Source organism: Dermacentor silvarum, chromosome 1 (assembly GCF_013339745.2).
Source record: "Dermacentor silvarum isolate Dsil-2018 chromosome 1, BIME_Dsil_1.4, whole genome shotgun sequence".
Taxonomy (NCBI): domain Eukaryota; kingdom Metazoa; phylum Arthropoda; class Arachnida; order Ixodida; family Ixodidae; genus Dermacentor; species Dermacentor silvarum.
This window is the reverse complement of record NC_051154.1, coordinates 46434415-46459384: the sequence shown is the minus strand read 5'-3', so window position 1 is coordinate 46459384 and position 24970 is coordinate 46434415. Positions and strand designations below refer to the sequence as shown.

General features: G+C 44.6%; 1 protein-coding gene across 1 annotated transcript; it reads left to right on the top strand.

The window, feature by feature from the left end:
• The first annotated feature begins 31 nt into the window (after positions 1-31).
• Positions 32-24970, top strand: LOC119462111 (DNA primase small subunit-like). Its single transcript, XM_037723459.2, has 10 exons — positions 32-349; positions 443-597; positions 687-858; positions 1967-2103; positions 9615-9673; positions 9740-9852; positions 15118-15215; positions 15326-15522; positions 20727-20899; positions 24872-24970. Exons 1-10 carry the CDS (start codon positions 238-240, stop codon positions 24889-24891), a joined length of 1236 nt encoding a protein of 411 aa, XP_037579387.1. The 5' UTR covers positions 32-237; the 3' UTR covers positions 24892-24970.

The window sequence follows — 24970 nt, the reverse complement described above, 5'->3', positions numbered from 1 at the left end:
AGGGTCCTGCCGCGCAACGGCAACCAAGACCCTTTTTACGCGCGCGAATTTCTGCGGGAGGTGCGCTAGATGTGCCTGTGGATGCGGTGCTGGGGAAGAACTCAATGTTGTAAAGTGTTCACGGTGGTTGTGTTACATTTATAGCTGCACCTCACTCAAAGCTACTGGTCAAAGCAGTTGTCTCAACACATCCTGCCCTGCGAAGTTAACAGGTTTTGTCTCAGTGTAAAAACTGCCATGGCACCTGTGAGTGGCGCCTACAATCCAGAATTTCTGGATGATTTCTTGCCGTTATACTATGGAAAATTGTTTCCCATTGACACGTTTTACAAGTGGATAACCTACGCTGGTAAGGTGTCTTATTGCTTCTTGCTTCATATTTACTGTCTTCTTCAGATCATCGCTTTATTTCATTGTTTGGTTTGTTCTGCATGTTCTGCAGACAAGTCAAGGGGTGCAAACCGCGAAATATCCTTCACTTTGAGAGACGATGTTTACATCAGGTTTCAGTCCTTTTCAAGCATGCAAGAACTGCAAAGGGCATTGAAGGATAAACGCCCGCACAAGATTGATATTGGCGCTGTCTACAATTACAATGTAAGCTCTTGTTTCTACAGGTTTCGCATGCAAAAACTCGTTTCTATGAGATTTGCATAGAGTTGTTACCTACTTCGTATTTTTTGCAGCCGAAGAACCACCACGAACCTTCGTTTGGACCTGTTGAAAGGGAACTAGTGTTTGACATCGATATGACAGATTACGACGACGTGCGAACGTGCTGCCAAGGGGCCGAAATATGCAAAAGTTGCTGGGCCTTCATGACTTTAGCCATGCAGATTTTGGACAGGGTATTGAGAGGTACTTTATGATTGTATCCATTGTAACGCGCCCGTTCTTATTGCTTCTATTCTCAAATGTTGTCAAACAAGTACACAACAGGAGTGATGGGAACAAAGGCAGAGTCTGCCTCTGCTGTAGTTAGTGGTGCAGATTTTTACTGAAACTTTTTTTTTTCAGGCATGTGTGAAAATTTTAAAAGGCTAAAATATATATAAAAAATGTACTACATGATGCACTCATATGTATTAGTAATGCCATAAACTTGTGCAAATGTATTAGAGCATTGAAGATGGCTAGCCATGCTTGTTACTGCAGTGTTCAGTTGCTCAGTACAAATTTTTCCGCACTAGGTCCCCCAGGTGTTGTAGAAAGCAAGGTGAGAACCTGACAAATTATTTAACTGTTCAGAGCTAGCTAATTGCACCTCTCTGTTCTGGAACTTCACTCATGCTACTGGCAATGTCTGTTTTGAGAACTGTGCTGTTTGTAAAATAAATGTTATCTACTAAAGCTATCATGGCAAGTGTGGCCACAGTGCAAGCATGTGGCTTCCCTTAGCAGTACATCAAAATACACACAAAAATGCAATCTGGAGAAGCTTGCCTAAGCAATACCCGCCGCGGTGGCTCAGTCAGTTAAGGCGTTGCGCTGCCGAGCACGAGATCGCGGGATCGAATCCCGGCCGCCGCGGCCGCATTTCGATGGAGGCGAAATGCAAAAACGCCCGTGTGCTTGCGTTGTAGTGCACATTAAAGAACCCCAGGTGGTTGAAATTAACCCGGAGCCCTCCACTACGGTGTGCCTCATAATCGGAAATGGTTTTGGCATGTAAAACCCCAGAAAGAAGAATTGCCTAAGCAATGGAGTGGAAGCTGCTAAAATGTCGCCCGCCAACCAGGTGCCATCACACTCTGAAGGAAGCAGCACTGCCACTTCCAGCGCAAGCCGGACGCTGCACTGTACGAAGTGGATAGTTGGGAGCCTTGCGCCTATGTGGCTTTGCATTGCTCTGGTAGGAGTAAAACATGCACTGGCATTATCAGATAAACTTGAGATTATAATGTTTATCAAAACTGCTGAACCCACTTATACCTTTTCTTTACAGTTGTGTACTTTATTGTTGCAGAGGATTTTGGTTTCAAGCACATTTTGTGGGTCTACTCGGGGCGCCGTGGAGTGCATTGCTGGGTGTGTGATGCAAGAGCAAGGAGACTTCGAGCGGCAGCACGGGCAGCCATTGCCAACTATATCAGTCTCTTAAAGGTCTGTATTGCCCTGCATTATTACAGTGAGAGATACAATAAGCTTTGTAAATGAAATAATGAAACTTTGATTTAGTGGAATTGTATTAGTAGCCGGAAACTTACAGGGCACTACACTTGGTGCCCTTTGAAATTTCAAATGATGATATGGTATGTGACTGAATGTAGCACGCAAGTGCTCTGCTGCACTGTAAAAGTGTAAGAGAATTGCGCACCTATAACAAGCTGCCTCTATAGGTGCGCAATTCTTTTACACTTTTACAGTGCAGCATAGCACTTGTGTGCTACATTCTAAGTGCCACCAAATAATGCCTTCAACATGACGTGCTCAATATCAGTACCCAGCTACTGGTTTTGATCACATTCTCAGACAGCTGGCGATTGTAACGTTTAACCGACTCTTCCATCATGTTTGTGATGAATGGGCAGCACATTGAGCAGATATTTTATAGCTTGGGCCTTCTGAACTTCCTTTCTGACATCCCAACCATTAGCTGCTGCTATGATGTGCAGTGTAATGCAGTAGACTTCATATGGTACTATACTGTCAAACAAAGGAGCATTCAGAAGCTTCTTGAAAGGCGTTCCACGGGCATTACTTTGAGGCACGACCTCATTGCGTTTCTTTATCATGGCAGCATGGTACTACAGTGAACCAGTGCCACTAGCTCTTATGATGTTTAATAAGCACCAAGTTATGAAAGGCTTAATATTAACACAGACATAATTGCTCTCGGTACTACCAACTTTCTGTTTATTGTTTGCCCTATATTTCATCTGCACACCTATCTTCCACTGATTGGCTCACTGTACAACCTCTCTCTCTGTTTTAGTTTGAGCAGATTTTTTTTTTAAATGTTTTATACAGAACACTTCTCTGCCTATCCACGTGGATCTCTGGAACACCAGAAATTACCTCTATAAAAAATTGCGTTGTCCATGTGGCTAATTTAAGTTTACTAATGAATGTCGTATTATTCAGTTTATGGCATGTCTTGCAATGGTGAAATTGAAGCCAATCAGAACAGTCATGTTTGCTTGTAATTCACCACTTTAGAGATATCCAGCTTTTACTAAATACATTGGCATTCGCCAAGCTTCCCAAAAGCATGCGTAAAGCAGTTCAAAACTGTCTTTACTGGAATGTTGATGCATTGTTTATTGCTTTACATGCTCCTTTTTTTTTTTTGTTAAAACTAAAAAAGCCAACAATTGGTATAGCTGAACCTCGACATAACAAAGTACTAGTACTTTCAGCCAGAACCTTTGTTAAAGCGAGCTTTCTTTGTTTCATCAGTCCAAAAATCTTCACTGCCTCCTGGTGGTGGCTAAAGCCATGTTAACATTTATGAATGACGTAACATGAATAAACCAGTCATTATGTATGTTACAAGTAAAGGTGAGGCACAGCTTGGAGGCACAAGCTGTGTCTCGTGCTTGAACCCACCATTAGGACAGCATCTGTCACTATGAACACTAGACTTCATTCTCTTGTGCAGTTACAGCACTGTAGCAAGATATGCTATTCACATTTGTAGCAACACTACAAGGCTGTGATGTACACTGCCTTGAATGACCACTACTTACTGTAGCCAACAACAGTTTCTTTTTTTTAAACAGGAAGAAAAGCTTATTTTACCCTTATTGCATTTGGCAAATTGTACCGTATCAGCTACATTTAATAGACAGTTTTAGTTTAAAGGTAGCGTAATAGCAAGGTTAAAGGAAATAGCATTACCATTCCACAAATTAACTTTGCAGGAGGCGAGTTTTAGTATAGTGTGATAGCATACTTTCCGTGTGGGACGCTATTCAACTATGCTTTGAGTTTCGCAAAGTGCACAAAAGTGATTTTATCTATTTGCCAAGCCTTGCATGTGCTTCCGAAATGTGCGAGAGGGAGTGCAATGACAGCCGGAAGCACATTGTATTTGTAATTTGTATGTCTGCCGATCCGCGGTGAAATCAGTACAAGCCTGTTGTCCATGGCCTCTGATACGATCTTGGCCGGGTAAGGTGGGTAGTGACCGCAAGAATCAGGAGACGGCGATGAATACGGGCATCCTGATGATGAAAAATATAAAAGGCTGTGTTTCTTCATTGGTACATGGCTGTGACTCTATCCGAGTCTCCAACGGTTTTGCCTAATGCAGGAGCCAGGGTGGCCTTAAATAACCTCTCACGGTCTTGTGGTAGCCGATGTCTCCCTGGGCAACTTGTAGAAGTTTCAATGCCTTTGTCAGGTTGTCAAGTCGACGACCTCTTCCCCTTCGTGCCTTCTCCTTAGGATGCTCGCCTTTGCATTGCGTCTGCTCAGAGCATAGAGGGGTGACGCTTTCTCAGGGATGAAGGAACCTTGACACTGGAAAGCGGGCGGGCATGTTTCCCACACTTGAGAGAATCGAGTTTTCAGGAAGATAACCTCTCGGGGATGAAGGGAATTACCCCGACACGTGAAATCATGTGGGAACGTTTCCGGAACACAGTTGAGCGGTGAAATTCCAAGCCGATCATAACAGCCTGTCTGCCGCCACAGGATATCTCGAAGGGGGTTGCAGCATCCAAGCACCTCGAAGAGACCAGTAGACCCCATGCCTCTGCTTCGTTTCGCCGGTCGTTCTAAGGCATGCCAGGTGACACCTTCTGGAAATAGACCACACCAAGCCCAAGGCACAATGAACAGAGAGCACCCAACTAACCATGAGAACTGCCAGGTCCACAAGTTCTTCAAATAAAACCTTATTGAATAATACCTGCAGTCCTCTTTCTCGATTCCCTAGAAATAACAAAAGGAGAAAACCAGACTTCAGGGCGTATTTTAACCAACCTAATGCCTAACATTTTTGGTTCTCTTTCCAGAGAAAGCCACGGTTATTGAGAGTGCATTGAAAATGATCAAAGGAATAAATGCCGCGTAGTGAGTTACTCGTTCGGTCAATGCTACCTGCCAGTACCAGCGCCTCTAATGCAAAAAGTACTGGGCTCTGCTGAACGCTTCAACTCTAAATTAAACTGATTCATAAAGTGGCACCTAAAGTCGAAAAACAAAAAGTCATACTCTATCTGCACACTACACCCTGAAAGAAAATTGCTTCTCCAAACGCACTTCAGCAAATCAAAATTCTACAATGGTAGCCGATAAACGCACCTACCCGGCAAGCATTGAATTACCTAAAATGGTTTGTTTCTACAAACCTCCAATGGGGGTCAGTGCCTATCTACAAAATCAGCGCTTCCTCGAGCCACCATCGTCTCAAAACCTGTTTCACAGTTTTATTTGCGTAACTGGCTCGTATAACGATCAATACAACGAAACTTCGAGCCTAACACAACACCTTTGAAATTAAAAGTAAGAAGTTTAAGAAGTTTTTAATAATTAACAGAAAGAAAAAAATGCATTGCGCTCTATTTACAAACAAGAACCTTATGGATGCACCCAATTCGACAATTAATTCCTCTTAATGCGCACTCTACGGGGTCACAGTCTGAAAGTCTTTGGGCTCGCCGAGGGAAACAAAGGGCGCCAGACATACACTGCCCTCTGCCGTCACCTGCCACTCTTGCTTGCTTTCTCATTCCTGATGGGGAGGCCGTAAACGCGAGAAGAATAGCAATTCTCCCTTTGTCCTCGCTCTCGCGGTGCATTCCACTTCATTGACTGTTTGACTAGCCCTGTTCATAAGCACATGTCTCGCTCAGCCAGGTTGACCATTTCAGCCGCACCCCTACTCTCAGAGACGCGCCCTGTTCTGTTGTCATCCGCCTTTGCCGACGTCTCCGTTTTCTTAACCACCACATTGAGTCCTTTGAAGTTCTACATGATGGCCTGTCCCCTTGTCTTATGGGCTGCGGTGTGGCGTCTTTCTCATTTCTTCGCTGAGCCGAATACTTGGCTAGCTTGACCTGGCGCGGTCTGACCAATTTTTGCCATGTGAGGTGGTCGCCGAATGCGCCTCTGTAAATACCGAGCGTCGACTTCCTGCCCTGCTTGGCCGCCATGGCATTCTCCTCTCCCTTTGACGATTCCAAAACGTCGTTCAGGTGCGGAGGTATGAGGAAGTTTTTCAGTGCCTCCTTGACCCTTTAGGGCTGCTTAAACAAGTCTCGTATCCACAAGGAACGTCCTCTGGAATAAAGCACTGCATGGGCCGATTTTTTCAGCCCAGGCCCGTTTTTACGTTGGGCGGCCCGTACTAGCCCGACCAAAAGTTTTATGGCGAGACCCGGGCCCGGAATAATCTACGTTACACGCCCGGCCCGAGGCCGAAAAAGACATGTTTTTCAGAGTCGAGACGCACGAGGATAACTCGCTGCATGTTACATGCACACCACCAGAAAGTCCGAGCCCGGCCCGGGTCGAAAAGTACATGCCGAGCCGGGCCCGGGCTTTCAGGTAAGCCCGAGCCCGTGCAGTGCTCTACTCCGGAATGGTCACTGGTTCTACTTTCGCGACGTAATCGCTCTTCTTCTGCCACGATTCCCTCTTTATCAATCCTCAGTAGGTCTAAAAAGCCTTCCGAATGTGGCAGCACCAAATTAGTACCTAATTTCTCTGCTAGTCCTTCCTGCGGTATTCTCACTGACCCTGATGCCTCCTCGCTAGCGCCTTTTTCAGCCTTTTTATAGCTATGTGCTGTCCTTTCCGAGTGCCTATGTCATGAGGCCTTTTCTTTGCTTCGTTGCCGTGGTTTATCTCCGCCACGATCTCCTGAGCCTTGGAACACGGGAGAGCTTGTTCACCAAAACTCTGGCCTTTTTTCTTCAGCATTTCCGAGCGATTTGAAAATAACTAGGGATAATGATTCGACAGATTTTGCGATACTGCGGCTTCAGTCAGCAATAGTCCAAACGGCCCCTTAATCTTCACACTTGCTATGGGCAAGCACACACTGTTCTCCTCAACTCCCTGCCGGATCTACCCACATTCCTCAGTGAAATCCTCAGGTTTGTCCATTGTCGCAGCCAAGTCCCTAAGTACCTTTCATGGTGTTCCGTTCACTTCTAGGTCGTGAAGGTAGGGTTCTAAGAGCGGCAAGTTCTTGTCGCCATTCATGAAAAAAAAAAAAAAAATTCGATGCTTCCGACAGTCGATCACAAGGTGTCCAGGCTCCTGGCAACGGAAACAGACGACCGTTTTTCTAGCCTCAAACGCCTTTCCTGTATTTCTTTCGTCTTTCATTGCGGGGTTTTTCTGTCCTGAATTGTCGGTCGACATGTCTTTTGTCCCACCTCCAGCTTTCTCGTTGTGAAAGGGGCGCTTGTTTTCCTCTTTGCTGAATTTAGTGAATGGCCTGACGCGTGCTTTCTCGGATTCGCGACATGCGGCAAATTCATCTGCTAGCACTGCAGCCTGTTCCAAGTCCTTTTCGCCCGACCTACCTTGAATCCACAGGCGCATCTCTTTGCTCAAGGATCCATAGAACTGCTTCATGCAGATTAGCTCAACAACCTTTCGTGACAACCGAACGTGTCTTTCCCTTTTAGCCACTCAATTAAATTGGCTTTCAGTTTATAAGTGAACTCTTGAAAAGACTCACCCGGCATTCTAGTTGCCTCTCGAAAACAACAGCGGAAAGCCGCCGCTGAAAGCCGATATTTCCTAACGCAGCTTTTACTTTCTGATAGTCATCTGCATCGTCTCTTGTTAGCCTTGCAATTATTTCTGTTGCTTCGCCAGGAAGAACGGTCAGAAACTGTTGTGGCCAACTCTCTAGTGCCAACCCGCTTTTCTCGCAGGTTCGTTCAAAAGTAAGGAGAAACAAACCCATGTCATCGTTCACCTTGTGCGACGGCATCAGATCTCTTTATTTTCGCTCCTGCTTCACCTGAAAGTCTTTCATCTATTGAGAGGTTATTTGCCGATTGCCTGGCCAGATCCCGCTGCACGTCTAGTTCTTTTAGCTTAAGTTCATGAGCTCTCTGTTCCTCTCGTTCCTTTCTTTCTGCAGCTTCCTTTTGATCAGCTCTCTGCCTTTCTTCTGCCACGTTCCGTTCAACTTTTTGCTTTTCTTTCTTGGCGTTCTGACTTTTCTTTCTCAGCTCATTGCCTTTCTTCTCCAGCGTTTTGTTCAGCTTTCTCAGCTCGTTTCTCTATCTCTCACGGAGATCACGGAGGTCATATGCCATCACGCCTCTTTGTCGACTTCGTCAATAGGTAGCGCAGCCATCCTGGAAGTTCCGCTTGTTAGGCCTCGACATGTTCGAAGCAACAAGCCATCTCGAAAAATCCACAAGGGTATTCATAATACTCTGTCTTCAAAGTGACCTGAGACTAAGCGAAAGCAGTTTACACAGTGATTTGCTACGAATGAAGTTAATTCTACAAAAGCAAATCCAAATTAAGTTTGAAGCAGGCGGTTTGGACTGCCGGCATTTTTTTATGTAAACTATGTACATCACGTAAAGATGGTAATGTTAAATCTAAGAAATAGCCTGCATATGCTGAACACTATGGGTCGTTAAGTGTCTACGGATGCGCATTTTGATCCCACTACTATACTGCTGAGCCCGCTATTATGCTAAAGACTCTAAACTAAAACTAATTTTTCTTTGACAGCAGCTAAAATCTCGAAACAAGGTATTTGGGTCTGTCCTTTCCATTAAATTGCTGGTGGCAGCGTCAGGCCACATTCTCAGCTTCACCCTTGATATAGAGCAACAAAATTAATTAATAAAACTGCCCATAATCGCACTCATGCCCTTGCAGCAACGTGCCGTTGGTAGATGAGCCCACTAACCACTGCACTATTCCGAAGTGGCTGAAGCTGACATGTGCATTGCAGTAAAGTTGTTCTTCGTAAGATAACGTAATTCACTGTGACAAAATTTCGCCCACCACCACTGCTGCTGGGATTCAACTTCCACCCTTGCAGCAATGTGCAGTTGGAAGCAGGACTCGCTAACCACTGCGATATTGTGCAGCTTTGGCGCTTAGTATAATTTGTGCCGGGTTTTGCACCCCACACAAACTTTTAGATGGTCCCACTAGGCTACCCTGTAGCAGACGATGACGTCTACATTGCAAAGACATTCTTTAGATGGCAGTGTCCGCCGTAAGAGCCTGCTGTATTTGCAGTAAATAAGTTCAGAGCCGCCAGAATTGCTGAATTCTGTTTTTCTTTCCGTGTGTGTGCGTGCGTGTGCACACACCTAAAGTTACCTCCTAATTTTGTTGCCTCCCATGTCAGCAAGGTGCTGGTACTCCTTACACAGATGCATGTCTTTGTTCGTTGTGACACAGCTCAATTTGAGGCAGTGGCCGCACATCTGAGTACCCCATTAGTGTAATTTTGTTGCGGCTGCTGTTGCATTTGGTAGTGGAAAATTCAAGAGGCGTTCTCAATAATATTTATTCTTTCTTATGATTTAGACGAATTGATAATGTGAGCTTCAATCGTAGCAGTGTCTAGACACTTAAAGGTATCTTGTATTTCTGCTTAATATTTATGTTGCAGTCTTATGCTCAGATGTGTATTGTCTGCAGTGCTCTTTTATGCAACTTTTTTCTTGCAGTCACAAGCTCAGAACTCCAAGAAAGTATCTTTGTTCAAAAGTATGCATCCAAGTGTGAGGTAAGGTAGTGGGTGCAAAGGCAGTGGTTTTATGTGTTATGTATGTGGTATGTGTCTATATTTCAGGGAAACATTAAAGATTGTAAAGGACTACTTTCCAGTGATTGCCCTCCAGAACCAAAAGTTGCTTGAGGCTGACAAGTTTTGGCATGATCTGGTTAGCGCCTCCTCTGATAGCTGTATCCTTTTACATTTTTTCTGGATTTGTTGGGTAGTAAGATACTTGCATGGTAGTTACGTAAAATTTGTAGGGATCTGTTTTCTAATGCTTGCATGGTCAGTTTTCATGGGCTAAAAGCACAGTAAGCTGCGGAATGATGGAAATGGACTGGCATTTTTGTCCTCACTAATAGCAGGTGAGATACAGTCAATGTATGTTGTTGTACACTTGATGTGTTACTTTTGAGTTTTTTTTTTTTTTTTTTTTTTATGTGACGTTCATACTCGTATAGCAGCAGTGCACTTGTGTACCAGCTAATTGCTTTTCTGAGCAACTGCTGCACTCTAACCTTGACTATATTCTTCAGAGAGCTATGTCTTGCTATAAGGAAATGGCCAACATTTATCCATAGAAAATCTTCTATATCAATATATGTCAGGCTTCATTTTAAAGGGCTCCTCGCCAGATTTTGACATTGCAAACGAGCCCATTACTTAAAACGCGAGTCATAGCTGTCACCCACCTTGTTATGGCAGCCGCCTGCCGCACACAACTAGCCAGCAGCACTGCAAAGAACACAGGAAATCCCATGAAGACAGAGCTCGCAGAACTGCCGTTAGAAGTGCAGCGTGCAGCAAAGAAAAGTAGAGATGGGGAAAAAAAGGAGCAGCACTTGTGACATTATCACACGGACCTTCTGTTCCGATATAGAAGGCAGACGAGTGTTGATTTGGTATAGATTATGCTTAACGCAATGGGAGAGAGCCTCTGCTACGGGGAGTATAGCTCATCTCCTAGTGCCTTTGCCTTGCAACATTTCATTTGTTTCAATCTCCAAAATTACTGAACCCTTTTTATAAATTCTTGCTGTACAATGCTGCTTGGACAGTGCCCTAAACTTCCAATGTACAACTGAAATTCCTAATGGGGCCTGGTGAGGTACTCTTCAAGCCTATTTCTAAAATGCTGCAAGCTGCAAACTGACTTCATAATAGTGTCATGAGCATTCCATGACAACTTATTTGGATCTCTCTCTCTTTTGCTGTTAATGACATTTAAATTCTGCATGTTGGTGTGAAGTTAGGCAAGTGACATGGAAAGGACAACGTAAGAATTTTACAGCTTTGCTTTCAAGAGGCGAAAAGGCTGTTCAATGGAAGGTAGTATATGAGCATGCTGCCTTAAGTTCTCCATGGAAACTGGTCACTGAAAAGCTGAGATGCAGGCATTGAATCCTTTGAGCAGACCAGTCTCCATCAGTGTGAGCAATCATACTTGATGTAATGGCATCAAATAAGGCCATCTCTACTGCAATGAGTTGGTAGTGCTATGGTTAAACTCCCTGGCAAGCTGCCTCTTTTTACATCAGCTGCTGCACTCTTTCACTATGACCCAGAAGTTCAGAGGACGCTACATGGTATGCTAAGCTATTGCCAGATCATCTGTCCTGTGGAAGCCCGCAAGGTGGGAGAATATTCATGAAATTATAAATTGTCATCCACCCAACCATAGCACAGAGCTACAAAGGAAACCCACACGAGTTTCTCAGAAAGAAAGCTTTGCAGTTAAAAAATTCATCCTAGTCCGGGGATTGAACCCAAGACCAACGCCTTTCCAGGGCAGTCACTCTACCATCTGAGCTAACCAGGAGGATGGCAAATCACAGAGTGAGGCCTAATTAGTCAACAAATTAAAGCATAGAGATCTTGAATATGGCAAATTTGTTCTGTAGGAGTCTGCAAGGCAGGGGAAGGTTTATGAAATGGAAATTGTTAGTAGTTTTGTGCTAAGTTGGGTGGATGACAATTTTCCCTTTAGGCGGTTTCACATGGCGCGATTTTCAGTCAGCGACACAGCTATTATCTTCACTCCACGACCGCTGCAACCGTGGCAGCCCCCCCCCCTCCCCCCCCCCCCTTTTTTAACTGGGTTCCATCAAGTTGGGCACGCCATCACAGAGTCGTGATCAGCGTGATTTCGGGCAGGCCAACAGCAAACGCTGTCGAAATAAGGCTTTTCTGCCGATGTCTATTACACGAAGTTTTTTGCGGAATCTCCGCAGTTGTGGACTATGCAATTGTAACGGTACAACGCTATTAAGGATCACAAAGCATGCCACATATTCTATTTTTAATACTAAATAACAAAATCAAACATATTGTTACAGGGAGAAAAGACGCTTGACAATATATTTACAAGATATATACAATGGGCAGAAGACAGGCATACAAGATGAAGCCCGTGCACGTGGCTATCAGCGATCGTCATCTTCATCAGTCCTGTCATCATCATTCGCTACTGCAGCGCCTCGTAGCATGACCCCCGGCGGCGAAGGCGCTGTCTCGGCGCTTGGTAGGTTCGACTGATACCGCTTCAGTCGAGCGATGTGAACGATATCAGAGGAGGATCGCGGTCTGGAGGTATTGAGAGGTTGTATCTCGTAGGTCATGTCTGTCACGTGACGCAAGACACGGTACGGGCCTGAATAGGGTGAAATCAGCTTCTCACAAAGACCAACTTGCTGTGCTGCTTTCCAAAGAAGCACGATGTCACCAGGGTTAAAGTGGGCATCGCTGTGATGACCGTGATATATGCATCGTTGCTTTTCCTGGGAAGTGGTCAGGTGCAGGCGTGCAATCTCACATGCCTCTGCAGCTCTAGATATGGTATCATGGGCATATTCTGACGTATCGAGAACGGCTGGAAGGATCGTGTCAAACGGTAGTATAGGATCTCGTCCATACAAGAGACAAAAATGGAGAGAAACCAGCGGAATCATGGTGGGCCGTATTGTAGGCGAATGTGACAAACGGCAGAGCGGCATCTCAGTAATGGTAGTTGGTAAAGACATAGATAGAGAGCATTTCTGTAATAGTTTTACTGAGCCACTCTGTGTGGCCGTTCGTCTGAGGATGATACACCGTTGTAAACTTGGGCTTTGTAGCGCAGGTGTACAAGATGTCCTGGACAACCTGTGAGAGAAAGTAGCAGCCCTGGTCGGTAAGGAGTTATCGGGGAGCACCGTGCTGAAGTATCGCAGCTTCGAGAAGGTAGTCAGTGACGTCGGTTGCACAACTGGTAGGGAGAGCCCGCGTGATCGCGTACCGTGTGGTGTAGCCCATAGCAACTGCTATCCACTTGTTCCCACTAAGCGGGAAAAGGGCCAAGGAGGTCAAGGCCAACCCGGATGAATGGTTCAGATGGTATTTCAATGGGCTGAAGACGGCCAGCTGGTAGGGCTGCTGGGGTTGCTGGTTCTTTGCGGTGCGGACAAGATTTACAGGAGGCGACGTAACAGCAAACAGAACGGTAAGTACTTGGCCAAAAGAAACTACGCCAAACATGGTCATATGTCTTTGAGACTCCCAGATGACCAGCGGTAGGAACATCATGCAACTGTGCGAGTACAGTCTCATGCATATGCTTGGGAATGACCAGCAGCAGTTCAGGGCGATCAGAGTGCATGTTGTAACGGTACAATAGGCCATCTTGCAGCACAAACATACGCAAAGAGGGGAACTTGTCAGGTCCATCAGGCTGAGAATGATGTCTGTCAGGTAAGGGTCACGTTGTTGCTCATCAGCGATGGCTGTAAGCACGAGGACGCAAGTTGACTCACCGGTCTCAGGAAGGTCTGGTGGGTCTACTGGGTGATGTGACAAGCAATCAGCGTCCTCATGGAGTCGGCCTGTCTTATACACCACTGTGTAAGAGTACTATTGGAGCCGTAGCGCCCACCGACCGAGACATCCTGCTGGATCTTTTTTAAGGACAAAAGCCAGCATAGGGCGTGGTGTCGGTGATAACCGATCACCACGCCCTATCAACAGTTTTCATGTTGTTTTATTGTAACAATAGAGGGGTGAATAAGTTCAGAGCCCGGAGCAACCTTGGGCATCCCTCTGTTGAAAATCACACTGTCGTTAACGCATGTGAAAGCTCGCAGCGAAAATTGCTCAGCGACGTATGTGGCAGCAATGCTATTTTTCGTTGCAGTTGCTGCATGTGAAACAGCCTTTTCATTAACCGTCCTCCACCAAAAAAGTATTTGTCCTGGGTTTGATCCTCGGACCGGGACAAGACCAGGGCGAATTTTCTTCAACTGTTAAGTTTTCTTTCTGAAAAGCCTATTTGGGTTTCCTTTGTAGCATCATGCTAATCGGGTAGATGACAATCTTTTCCTGTGCTATTGGAGACTGCACTTGAGAAAGTACTGCTAACTGTAAACTCTTGTACACCTTGTTGTTTTTATTTACATGCAGTAGCATCACCGTATCATTGTAACCAAGTCCATTGCTCTTTGTATTTTTCTATATAGCATCATTTTCCGTTTTCTTGTCAGTGGCAACGTTTTGTGGCTGCAGCCAAATCTACTAAAGTAATGCAGACGTCTAGTGCATTGCTTGCTGTAGATCTCTATTTGATCTTCCACTTTCATTATATTTAGTTAAAAGTTATATCTGCATCTGGCATTTATGGGTTAGTGGGGGGAATCAAATATTTATGTTCACCTGTTTTTCAAGCCAGCTCAAAAGTTCAGTTTGTGTGCATGTGCACACAACACAAGTAGCATCTGAGAGTTACCATGAGTTTAGGTCAGCCTTCTAGTACCCACAATGAAAGCATCTAGGCAGTGTTCCTCAAGATGTAAACAATACACAAAATGCACATACGTAGCCTGTGGTAAAGACCTAATGCATGGATACATGTACTGCTCCAGCCATATTGTCAGCAGTATTGTAAATCTGTAAGGTTTTATGTGGCAACAATTTTCCATGATGGTACAGTTGAGCGCCTCTACAACGAAATGACCTGTATAACAAAGGAATTGTGTCCCGGTTTTATTGTGAGCTGTGTGGTGCGCAACCGTTACAACGAAGTGGCCATTATAACAAATTATTTCGGGGGCCCCAAGCGCTTCGTTATAAAGGTGTTTGACTGTAATACTTTTAATGCTTTCCAAATGGCTAAAAACACCTTTTTTTTTTTTTTAGTGTTCAGTCTCAAATCAGATGCAGGCAGCATTATGTACTATAGCAGGCAGCTTGTATATTTGGAATGGAGCCTTTGCATGTGTTGTTTACAGCCAACATAACCTGTTCAGAGGTTATGCAGAGTGTAGTTGTAGTTGTGTAGTTTTTCTCATTGTTGCTGTTTTTGGATTTGTGGAAATTTTATCATATCTAGTTTCAGCTTGATTGTTGGGTAGCAAATTTAAAAAAAAAATTTTTTTTCATGTGAGTGGTACATTCCCTGTGGAAATCACACTTGACATACTCTCCAGCTTTTAAGGAAGACATCGAAAAGAGTGTTTTGTCGCAAACATCATCTGAGAAGCGCTGGGAAGCTTTTGTTGCTGTGGTTGAAAAAGCGCAGCAAAAGGTACTTCCTTTGCTTTATAGCTTTTATTCCACAATTAACTGTGGTTTGCAACAGCCTGTTGGGATCTTGCACTTTTCTTACTCCTATTTTCATGCTTTCATCCATTTCAGAGTGCTAAGTATCAGTTTATTTTGGAAGAAGTAATGCTTGAACTATGCTACCCAAGACTTGATGTGGCTGTTACAAAAGGCACTCAACATCTGTTGAAAGCACCATTCTCTGTGCATCCTAAGACTGGTCGAATTTGTGTGCCCATAGACATCACAAATGTCACTGCATTTGACCCTTTTGCGGTGCCGACTGTCAGGTAAGCTTGATAATAGAGCATTTCTCTCTGAAAGCATAGATTAAGCAATTAAGCCAGTCCAGACTTTTTATTTTAATTTTATTATTTGTTTACGGTCAAAAAATATGCTGGGTTACGGGGGACATTTATAGTGACAATGCAAGCTAACATTGCACGAACAAACTGCATTTGTGGGCTTAGAATAGAGCCTTCCAGCACAGCACAATGAACAGGTTGTTACCATGATGCAGGCATAAATTCTGGCACGCTAATGCATCACCCATCGCACTACACTGAAACATCTGACAAGCATGGTTCCCGGCTTTGAGTGGCAGATCCGCAAGCATCAGGGCAGCTACGCTTGTGTAGTGGGGCCACATGAATCTTGTGAATCAAGTGGTTGAGTTTCAGGTATCTAAATAAGCTTTCTTATTGTAATACTAATAGGTTAACAAAGAAGCTCGAGAATAAGTTAAGGACCGCACCAGTGGCATAGCCAGAAATTTATTTTGGGGGTGTTCTCCACCGACAACACTCCTCCCCTTCCTTCACCTCTCTCTCTCTGTATGTATATATATATATATGGAGGCTGTACACCACACAAAGACAAACTCCTAGCACTCCCCGGACAAGAATGCCTTAAGGGGGGACCTGGGTCTTGGATTAAAAATTTTGTAGAATCTTTATTCATTGACGTATAGTGCTGAAAACTTGTACATATATGTAATGTTATGTGCTTATTTCCAATATAAGGTCCATTTTCGTATATGTCCTTTGGTTTCAAATCTTGTGCAAGTTTCCTTCAATTATCTTCCGGAAAGATTTGTCAATTATGTGTTCCTTAGATATCACTAAACAGGGTATTAATGGTTTCTGTACGATTCAAGGAGTGCAACAAAATGAATCTTATGGCTCTGCCTTACCTAGAACAAAAGTTGCAAGACTTGAAAACTTGAAACTCGAAAAAGTTTTTCTGGTGACTAATTCAATACCTCGTAACTCGTGTTCTAGGTGCGGCAGACCAATAAGGTTGGTTTTGTTGCACTCCTTGAATCATACAGAAGCCACTGATACCCTATTTAGTGATATCTAAAAAACATAATTGGCAAATCTTTCCGGAAGATAATTAAGGAAACGCATGAAATTTGAAGCAAAAGAGATAAATGAAAATTGACCTTATATTCGTAATAAGCACATAACATTACATATATGTACAAGTTTTCAGCAATATAAGTCAAAGAATAAAGATTCTACAAAATTCTTAGTCCAAGACCCAGGTCCCCCCTTAACAACGAGGATGCACATTTTTAGGTTGCTGAAACAACACATTGCTTAACTTCTGACAAAAGTTTTTCATTGCTAAGTCGTGCAGCCCGTCGCATCATATTATGCTATCATCTTATGCTATTTTAAAAAATGATATTAAAAACAACTAAAATTTCGTTTACGAATTGATGCATTTATGTAATGTATGTCGATGGCCTAGCTGATACATAACTTGCACAAACAAACCGCTAAAATTGGGGCCAAACAAAAAGAAGACAGCGCACTATCGTGTCTTCTTGTTTGCAGGTCAGACTTGTTGCAGCCCAGGTAACAGTCGAGATAAACATTGTTTTCCAGCCAGATCTTCTAGTGAGTGGTACGGCCACGGCTATGTACGGAAGAGGGCGGGCACTATTTCGCAAGTCGTCTATCACTCAATCGTGCTTTCAGTGTTATGTGCATGCTATATTATTCAAGATTTAAAAATATAGGAACGAAGCTTTGCGCTAGAACAAGTTTCACTTACTTTCGGTAACCTGCTGTCTAACTTGTTAAGAGATGTTTGGAAGTAACTTTTGGTCATGGTATTGTAGTCATCACGCGACACTTGTTGTTATTTGATGACACTTGGGAATTGACGGACAGCCTGAAGCAGGACTGCTTCCTGTTTAGAAGCCTTTGTGAAAATTACGGCATCCGTAGTTCACAGTAAAATAAGGGTCATTAGCTCCGAGAGATAGGAAAGTGTCGGTTCGACCCCCCAAAACCCCCCTCTGGCTACGCTAATGGACCGCACAAAGTGCGATGGAACGAAAAATGTTAGGCCTAACGTTAAGAGGCAGGGAGAGAGTGGTGTAGATCGGAGAGTGAATGGGGATAGCCGATATTCTAATTCACATTAAAAGAAAAAAATAGAGCTGGGCAAGCCATGTAATGCGTGGGATGGATAACCGGTGGATCATTAGAGTTACAGAATGGGTGCCAAGAGAAGGGAAGCATAGTCGAGGACAGCAGAAAACTAGGTGGGGTGATAAAGTTAGAAAATTTGCAGACGCAAGTTGGAATCAGCTAGCGCAAGACAGGGGTAATTGAAAATTGCAGGCAGAGGCCTTCGTCCTGCAGTGGACATAAATATAGGCTGATGATGATGACTGTAATACTGCAGCTACGACACCTTAGCTCTCATTCCCTCTCGTCATGCCTCCTTCTATTGCAAGGTTGGCTTTCCTGCAGAGCTAAATCTTGTAGTTGAGCTCACGGCATTTACACTGCGAGCATAACTTTGAATACAGTTAAACCTCATTATAATGCAAAGTTCTAACGAACTAATCATAATTCCCCTTCAAGTTCTCTCGGAAGCTCCTGCATTTAGTAGTCTCATTTTGATGAACCAACCTTTTTTTAGGTCGTAATGAAGATTTACTGATCGTTTAGCGCCGATTGGGTTGAAGTATAGTGGCACACAACCATGCTACTAACTTGTCTGATGTAGCATTCCCAAACTCCCACGAGCTGTTGGCTGTCTGGCAACATGCCAAACCTGCAGTCACGCCCATGCTCGACCACTCCTGCCACTGCACTCTACCAACGCCACTCACTCCCACACTTTTGCACTGTGCACACAACACATTGCGCCTTGGTTAAGGGTCATGTAGTATTACGCCAGAATGAAACAGCAGAGCACGTGGTTTGCAGTTGTGGAAGGATCAAGAAGTTTCGTGCACAATCAATGAGTTTTTCCAGTCATTAGACTATAATTATATTATGATGAACCATTCCGTTTTCCATTCTTTTCACTCTCGGTCATTGACTTGGAGCTATGCTGCTAGAATCGGCCACTCGGCACAGCAAATGATAAGAACGGAGAATGGATCATTACAAAATACAACCGGTGCTCTCATTTTCTAGAATTGCTCAGCTTATCAGCGGTTCGTTAACATGCTGGCAGAGCTCCACAATCCTCTGATGAGGCCCTGGTGAGGCAGTATTGCTGCTTGAGTATTCCTAATAGAATGTTTTTCATTTATCATTACATTAGGTATATGTTATCTGTTACGTACGGGGTCTGGCCCCGTCCGTGAAAGGAATGCACATCAGTTGGCGGCAGAAGACAGACTGAGTTTATTTTCTACAAAAGACGCAGGCGAGCACTGCAAGTGTTCGAGGGGGCAAACTCTCAGCCCTCGGTCCCTGTCCGGTGGCCGAGATGCTGGGGGCGGCGGAGGACTCTCGGAACTCGACTTGGGGTTGGGTCGCTTCCCGTTTCTGCCGCGCTGGTGCTTCCTCCAGCCGAGGAGCAGCTGTGCGTCGCTTGTACACATTATCTAAGTACACAGCAACACCTCGTTACAGCCACTGTCTTAGTTAAAACTACGACATGTATATGTTTATGTATGCACATATGGTATATGTTTTATGCACTTAAACAGCGACTGATTTTAGGCCTCTTTACAACCATGTTACATCTACCCACCACAATTCCTTGATCCATTGATTGCTCAGCACCATTTCTTGTCGCTCTTTGGCCATACCTGGCCCTTGTGCTATCAAACCCCCGTATATCATCATTATCAATCCTCTGATAAAATTACTGACTTTGGGCAATGCTCGTCGCTGGATGCCAACATTAAGGAAGTAATGACACATATTTTGGAAGTTGTAGAGACTACTGCGGGCTTGCTGCTCGCAAAAGCAGGACACTTAACAAGTATGACAGTTGGGAAACATCAGATATTTTAATTCGATACTAAAGTTGGTCACGAAATGCCGGACTTGGCGCCATTAACATTATCATGACGCAGAGCAAATATTCTGACATGTAGCAGTAAGGCAAGGTATGATGACGTTCATCAAAAAAATAGATGAGTGCTGCACGCATTTCTTCTGGCTGCATTGTCTTGTGGCAGGCGCAGCAATTGCCGCAACAGAGTGAGCTGAGGTATCATGACGTCGAGGCATATACACCTCCTGGGTCCCAAAATTAAAACTGGCTCATAGATACACATCTTATATGAAATTATTTAGGGTGCCTTGTTGCATGGACATTCACTTCAAGGAGAAAAAAATGTCAAGTCAGAAGTCTAGTGTCGGTACTACTCTATTAACAAATGTATTTTTGTTCTTTAGAAACGTCCACTCGCATACAGCAATGAATGCTGTACGAAATCAGATAGTACTTGAAGCGTTTTGCCAGCACCCACAAAATGCTAAGATCTGTTGCACCACTACTCTTGCGCACACAACGAAAATGGACTAGTGTCAACAGCTGCATTAGACAAGGCTGGCTGGCTGATCAATGGAAAAGAATAAAGTAATACACAGTATGGCTGCTCACGGCTGACTGGGTATCACTGGCATCTAATGAGTGCGTTTGTAGAGTTGAAAGGAGAGGAATGGTGATGGGATAGGCAAACACTGATGTCAATGATAGATGTTGCAGAGCCTCAGTTAAACGATTATTTCTGCCACCCAGCATAAATGAATCATTGACACAACCACAAAGGCACTTCATTCTGCAGTTTTCTTTTATGCATGCTTGCTACTTGCTTGTTAACCATTAAGAATTTCACAGATGTTTCTTTTCTCTTAGTGATTAATAAACTGTTTTGGCAGTTTGATACATAAAAATGCTGCATCCCTGCTTTTCTCAATGATGAATAAAGCAAAGAAATTCAAGAACATGTTTGCTGTGCACACAAATAGGAGCCATCACAACTGATACCGCTGTCAGGCCACCAAACTGAGATTCATGCAAGGCATATCATGCTTGTAATACATGATGTGCATCTCTCTTATAGATGTTATCTCATGCAGAAATGAAAGTATTAAAGTAAAATAGAGAAATGACCTGTGTAAACATTAGTTTTTCACTTGTCCTTCAGTTGCCCCCTTGTATCCAGATTGTTAGACCCAATGGAAAATTGGTGCCATATTTTCTTTTCTGTATGCTTCCTATGCAGCCAACTGTCCAATGAGATTGATGAGTATGACGCCCAGCACAAAGCCGTAGATGTTGGCAATTCAACTGTTCAAGAATACAAGAAGACAGGCCTTGCATCTAGCGTTTCATTGTTTCAAGGCTTTGTGGACAAGGTTTGTCTCGCAGAAGCAGATGTAGTCATTAAGAAAATAGGTAAGCACCTACTTTCTCTCGTGTGTGGTCTTGTTAATTGCAGTGCGCAAGTTGCGACCATCTTCATCACTGGCTGAAAACAAAAGCCCCTATTATAGAGAAGCTGCCTATTTTCCCTCCACCGGCACCTAGTGTAGCGCATGTGGGTGGGTTTTGTCGGTAGACCAAGAGAGGCTCTCGTAGTTAAAACTCTCTAGCTTAATTCATCATAACCTTGCCGTTGAACAAGCGATACAAAGTGTCGGTGCCAATGCTTGCCGCATTTTCCTCCTGTGACCTCAACCGATTAATTGTGATAAAAAATGAAGTGATTAAAGCATTGATCGATTAATCGGAAGGTTAATAGATTAATCAGTCAGCCCTAGCATGCACCGCTAAGGTTAAATTGAATGTACGCATTTTGTTCGCTCTTTAGTTAGAATGGTTGCAGCAGATGGTGCCATTGATATGTCAAGTACGTAATGTTGCAACAAGGCGTATTCAGATCTGAAGAGAACATACATGTGCTGCAGCTGTAAATGGTATCAAACAATACCAACTGCTGGATGAATTGCATTATCTGAGTGAAATTTGTGTGCAAATGATCACAGTTCAAGCTGAAAGGGTCTAGCTTCCTCCCTGGGTAATGCCACGTGTTCTACTATAACTTCTCATACTTTTTTATGTGCACTATGGATGGGATTAAAGTTGCTCATTTTTCATTAAACTTCGCATTTGATCATGCACAGTTAATGTGTAGAATGAAAAAAAGACATAATTGAAATTACAAATAGCAACTGTGATTCAAGAACTGACTCAAATTGGAAAATATTCTATTCGTTGTTCAAATGTTCGCACACCCCTAGCATTCATTTTTCTTAGGAGGCCTTACAGATGCATGGAATGCGATGGACTGTCAGACCAATAGCCATGTTAATTTTTCCTCCACATTAATAAATTGTATTGTTTCTGCCCCTGCTACCTGCTAAAGGTATGTTGTGACATGTCCATGAAAACGAGCACTAACGTGATTAATTAAAATGAAACCGAAATCTGTACCTGAGCCCAAATGTTTGGCTGGAATGGGACAAGTGCATGTTCGAAATGTAATGTGCAGTCAGTGCATCTTGCATCATACACCAAAACAACCGTATTGATATGCGCCAAGACCAATTTTCACATAAAGCTGTTGATCAGTGTGTTGGTGCCACAGCTTGCTTATTCAATTATTTTCTTTTTTAAAAAGTGTCATCGATACAAATGTAGTGTAAGTATGCTTTCTGTGAAAGTGGAATGAAACAGTTTATTTATTTATTCAAAATACCTTACAGGCCCATTGAAGGGCATTGAGTAAGGGGGGCAACAGTAATTACAAGTGCAACAGTAATTACAAGTCACTGAATGTTGGCAGAATGACTGTATCAACCTACTACATGCGTGTTAGTATTGACTTATGGCTCACAGGGGTTCGTGCCAATGAAGTAGCCAGCCTTCTTTTTACATTTTATAGTTGGAGTTGGGAACCCGGTGAGGATGGCACATTAGCGACCTATAAATTAACATAGCCTACAACATACATTGAATATTGAAACTCACTTTGCTAACCCTTTAACTGATGTTTGGAAGAAGTCTTTCAAAATGAGAGATGTTATCATAGGAAGGATCTGTGTGCAGTGACTAAATAAGAAAAGCCTCCTTGAGGGCAGCTGATGAATTGCAAAGGCTACCCTGCAGAGCTCTATTCTAACCTGAAGCTACAGATCCAGTTTATGTATTTTTAAATGAAAGAGGAATGACACCATGGTTTCTACAAGGTATTTTCTCACCCATCACACCCTTTAAGCCCTTATTGGCTGTTCAAAGACGATGCACAGGGCTGGCGGAAGAGCTCTCGAAATTAGCAAATACAGTTAAACCTGGTTATAACGAACCTCCATATAACGAATTCCTGGATATAACAAAGTTTTCCGATTGCCCGTCGTTACTCCATAGAAGCACATGTATTTGAGACCTCTACGTAACGAAGTGGCAGCGGGAGACCCCCTCGATATAACGAATTTTCCCCTCCGACCACCTAGAGATTTCGCCCCAAATTTTGTCATTTTTGCGCGAGCAGCAACCGGAAGCACCTTCTCCGCCGCGATGGAATGCGCAGCGAGCGCACGTGTGCGAGGCGGCCCTGCATCCCTCGACACGGCGATCTTGCCGCCGCGGGCATGACCTTTCCCCCTTCCTTATTCAAATCTGATCCTGACGCTTGCTGCAGCTGGCCTAGCCCGCCAAGCCGGCACTCTCTCCTTTTCCAGCTGATGTTGCCGACACGCTGGTACACGCTGTGGCACATCAGACTCGATGAGCGCGCACACGCGCTGTCAAACGCTGGCGGCGTGTGGAAGCGCCGCTGGAGAAGCGACCGAAGTGACCTTCGTGCTGTTGTCTATCGCTTCAACGCAAACTGAGCGCCGAGAACACACAGCACGCAGAAAGCTACGAGCCGCCGACGCATCTGCCCCAACGCAGATCGCTTTCAAGATACGGCCTGTACGACCGCGCGCCGCCCCGCTATCCCTCCCCCCTCGCTCCCTCGCCGGTGCCTCGAGCGCAACGGAAGAAGGCGCGCTTCCTCCCTGCTTTTCTTGCGCGCGCGAGATTTAGACGCGGTCGTCGGCTCCCCTCGCACGTTTTCACTCGCACATACAGCATACGGCGCGCGGCGACTGCGTTATCGCCCTTGGACTTTAGGGTAAGGCCACGCTAGCGGCAAAAACACGCAGCAAAAACGCGCGGCAAAAGCGGCAGGAATCGGGGGCCTTGCGGCGTGCCGCGCGAAATGGGTTCTGCGGCAAATGCCGCGTGCTGCGAGATGAAGAGCCAATCAAGAGCGACGAGGGTGACGTCACGGAGCCATCACAACCGGAACGCCACCGGTCCGCGCCGGGTTTTCAATCGACGATCTCGTCTCTCGCATGAAACAACGAGCGCTCGCGGTGTTGCTCGCCCGTTCGGAGAGCGCGGGAGATCTTATCGCGATGCCGCGCGGTGAGACGCGCGGCAACTTGCCGCACGCTGCATGACGCGCGCGTTTTTTGCCGCTAGCGTGGCCGTACCCTTATATACAGAATATCTATGAGCCAAAACCAATTTTAGGGCCACAACGCGTCATGGACACCATCCTTATATAGCAAATACGGATCTCAAGGGCCATACTTTTGCTGGCGGAAACCGAAAATACGTCACAGTTGTCTCCCCCGGCACTTTGGGCGGCCAATGCCATCGTCAAGCCACCAAGCCAAGCGACATGAAAAGTCAGAATGGCCGCTCGGGCCGGCGCGGGGTGGCAGTTCGCAACGTATGATGCGGGAACGGTCCCACAGTTGCGACGCAACAGCGGGGTTCTATGGGAGCTGTGCCGGGACCGGTCGAAAACGACGTAACAGCCGGGAAAACGCAGCACCCGGGAACGTAACAGCGAGGTTCTACTGTAACGCTACGACGCCATCGTGACGCTCGCTCTTCGTTTCCGATGCCTCGCGCTTGTGCGAAACGACACGCGTCCACGCATCTGGTACCTGGTGTGACATTCCGAGGATGAGTGCTTCGACGAAAACGGAATACGGGTGCGCGTTACAATTGAGGGCGCGTTAAAATCTAGTAAATACGGTAAACGTTTATTTTTCGAATTTTCGTGCCGAACCTGCATATAACGAAATCCTCTTTATAACGAAGTTTTTCGGGAATTTGTCAATTTCGTTATATCCAGGTTTAACTGTACTTGCCATGTCATTCTGCAGGCGAATGACAAGTGCCAATTACTGTATGCGTACAGATTTAAATGAATGCCTTAATTTTCACCTGGACACTTCACACTTGGATAGAAACATAACTTGCAGATGAGTTTATGGCTAGACTGAAGCTTTGCAAAGCAGCCTCCAGAATTTTGCAAATTTGCCGTTTTGCCTACACCTTAAAAGTTTATGGTTCTCTCTTTTTCAGATCAGTCAATGGAGTTCTGAAGCCTTCCAGAATGAAATGCTTTGTTAACTTAAAGCTTGCTAATTATTTTGTCCTCTGCATTAAACCAGTGATACAAAA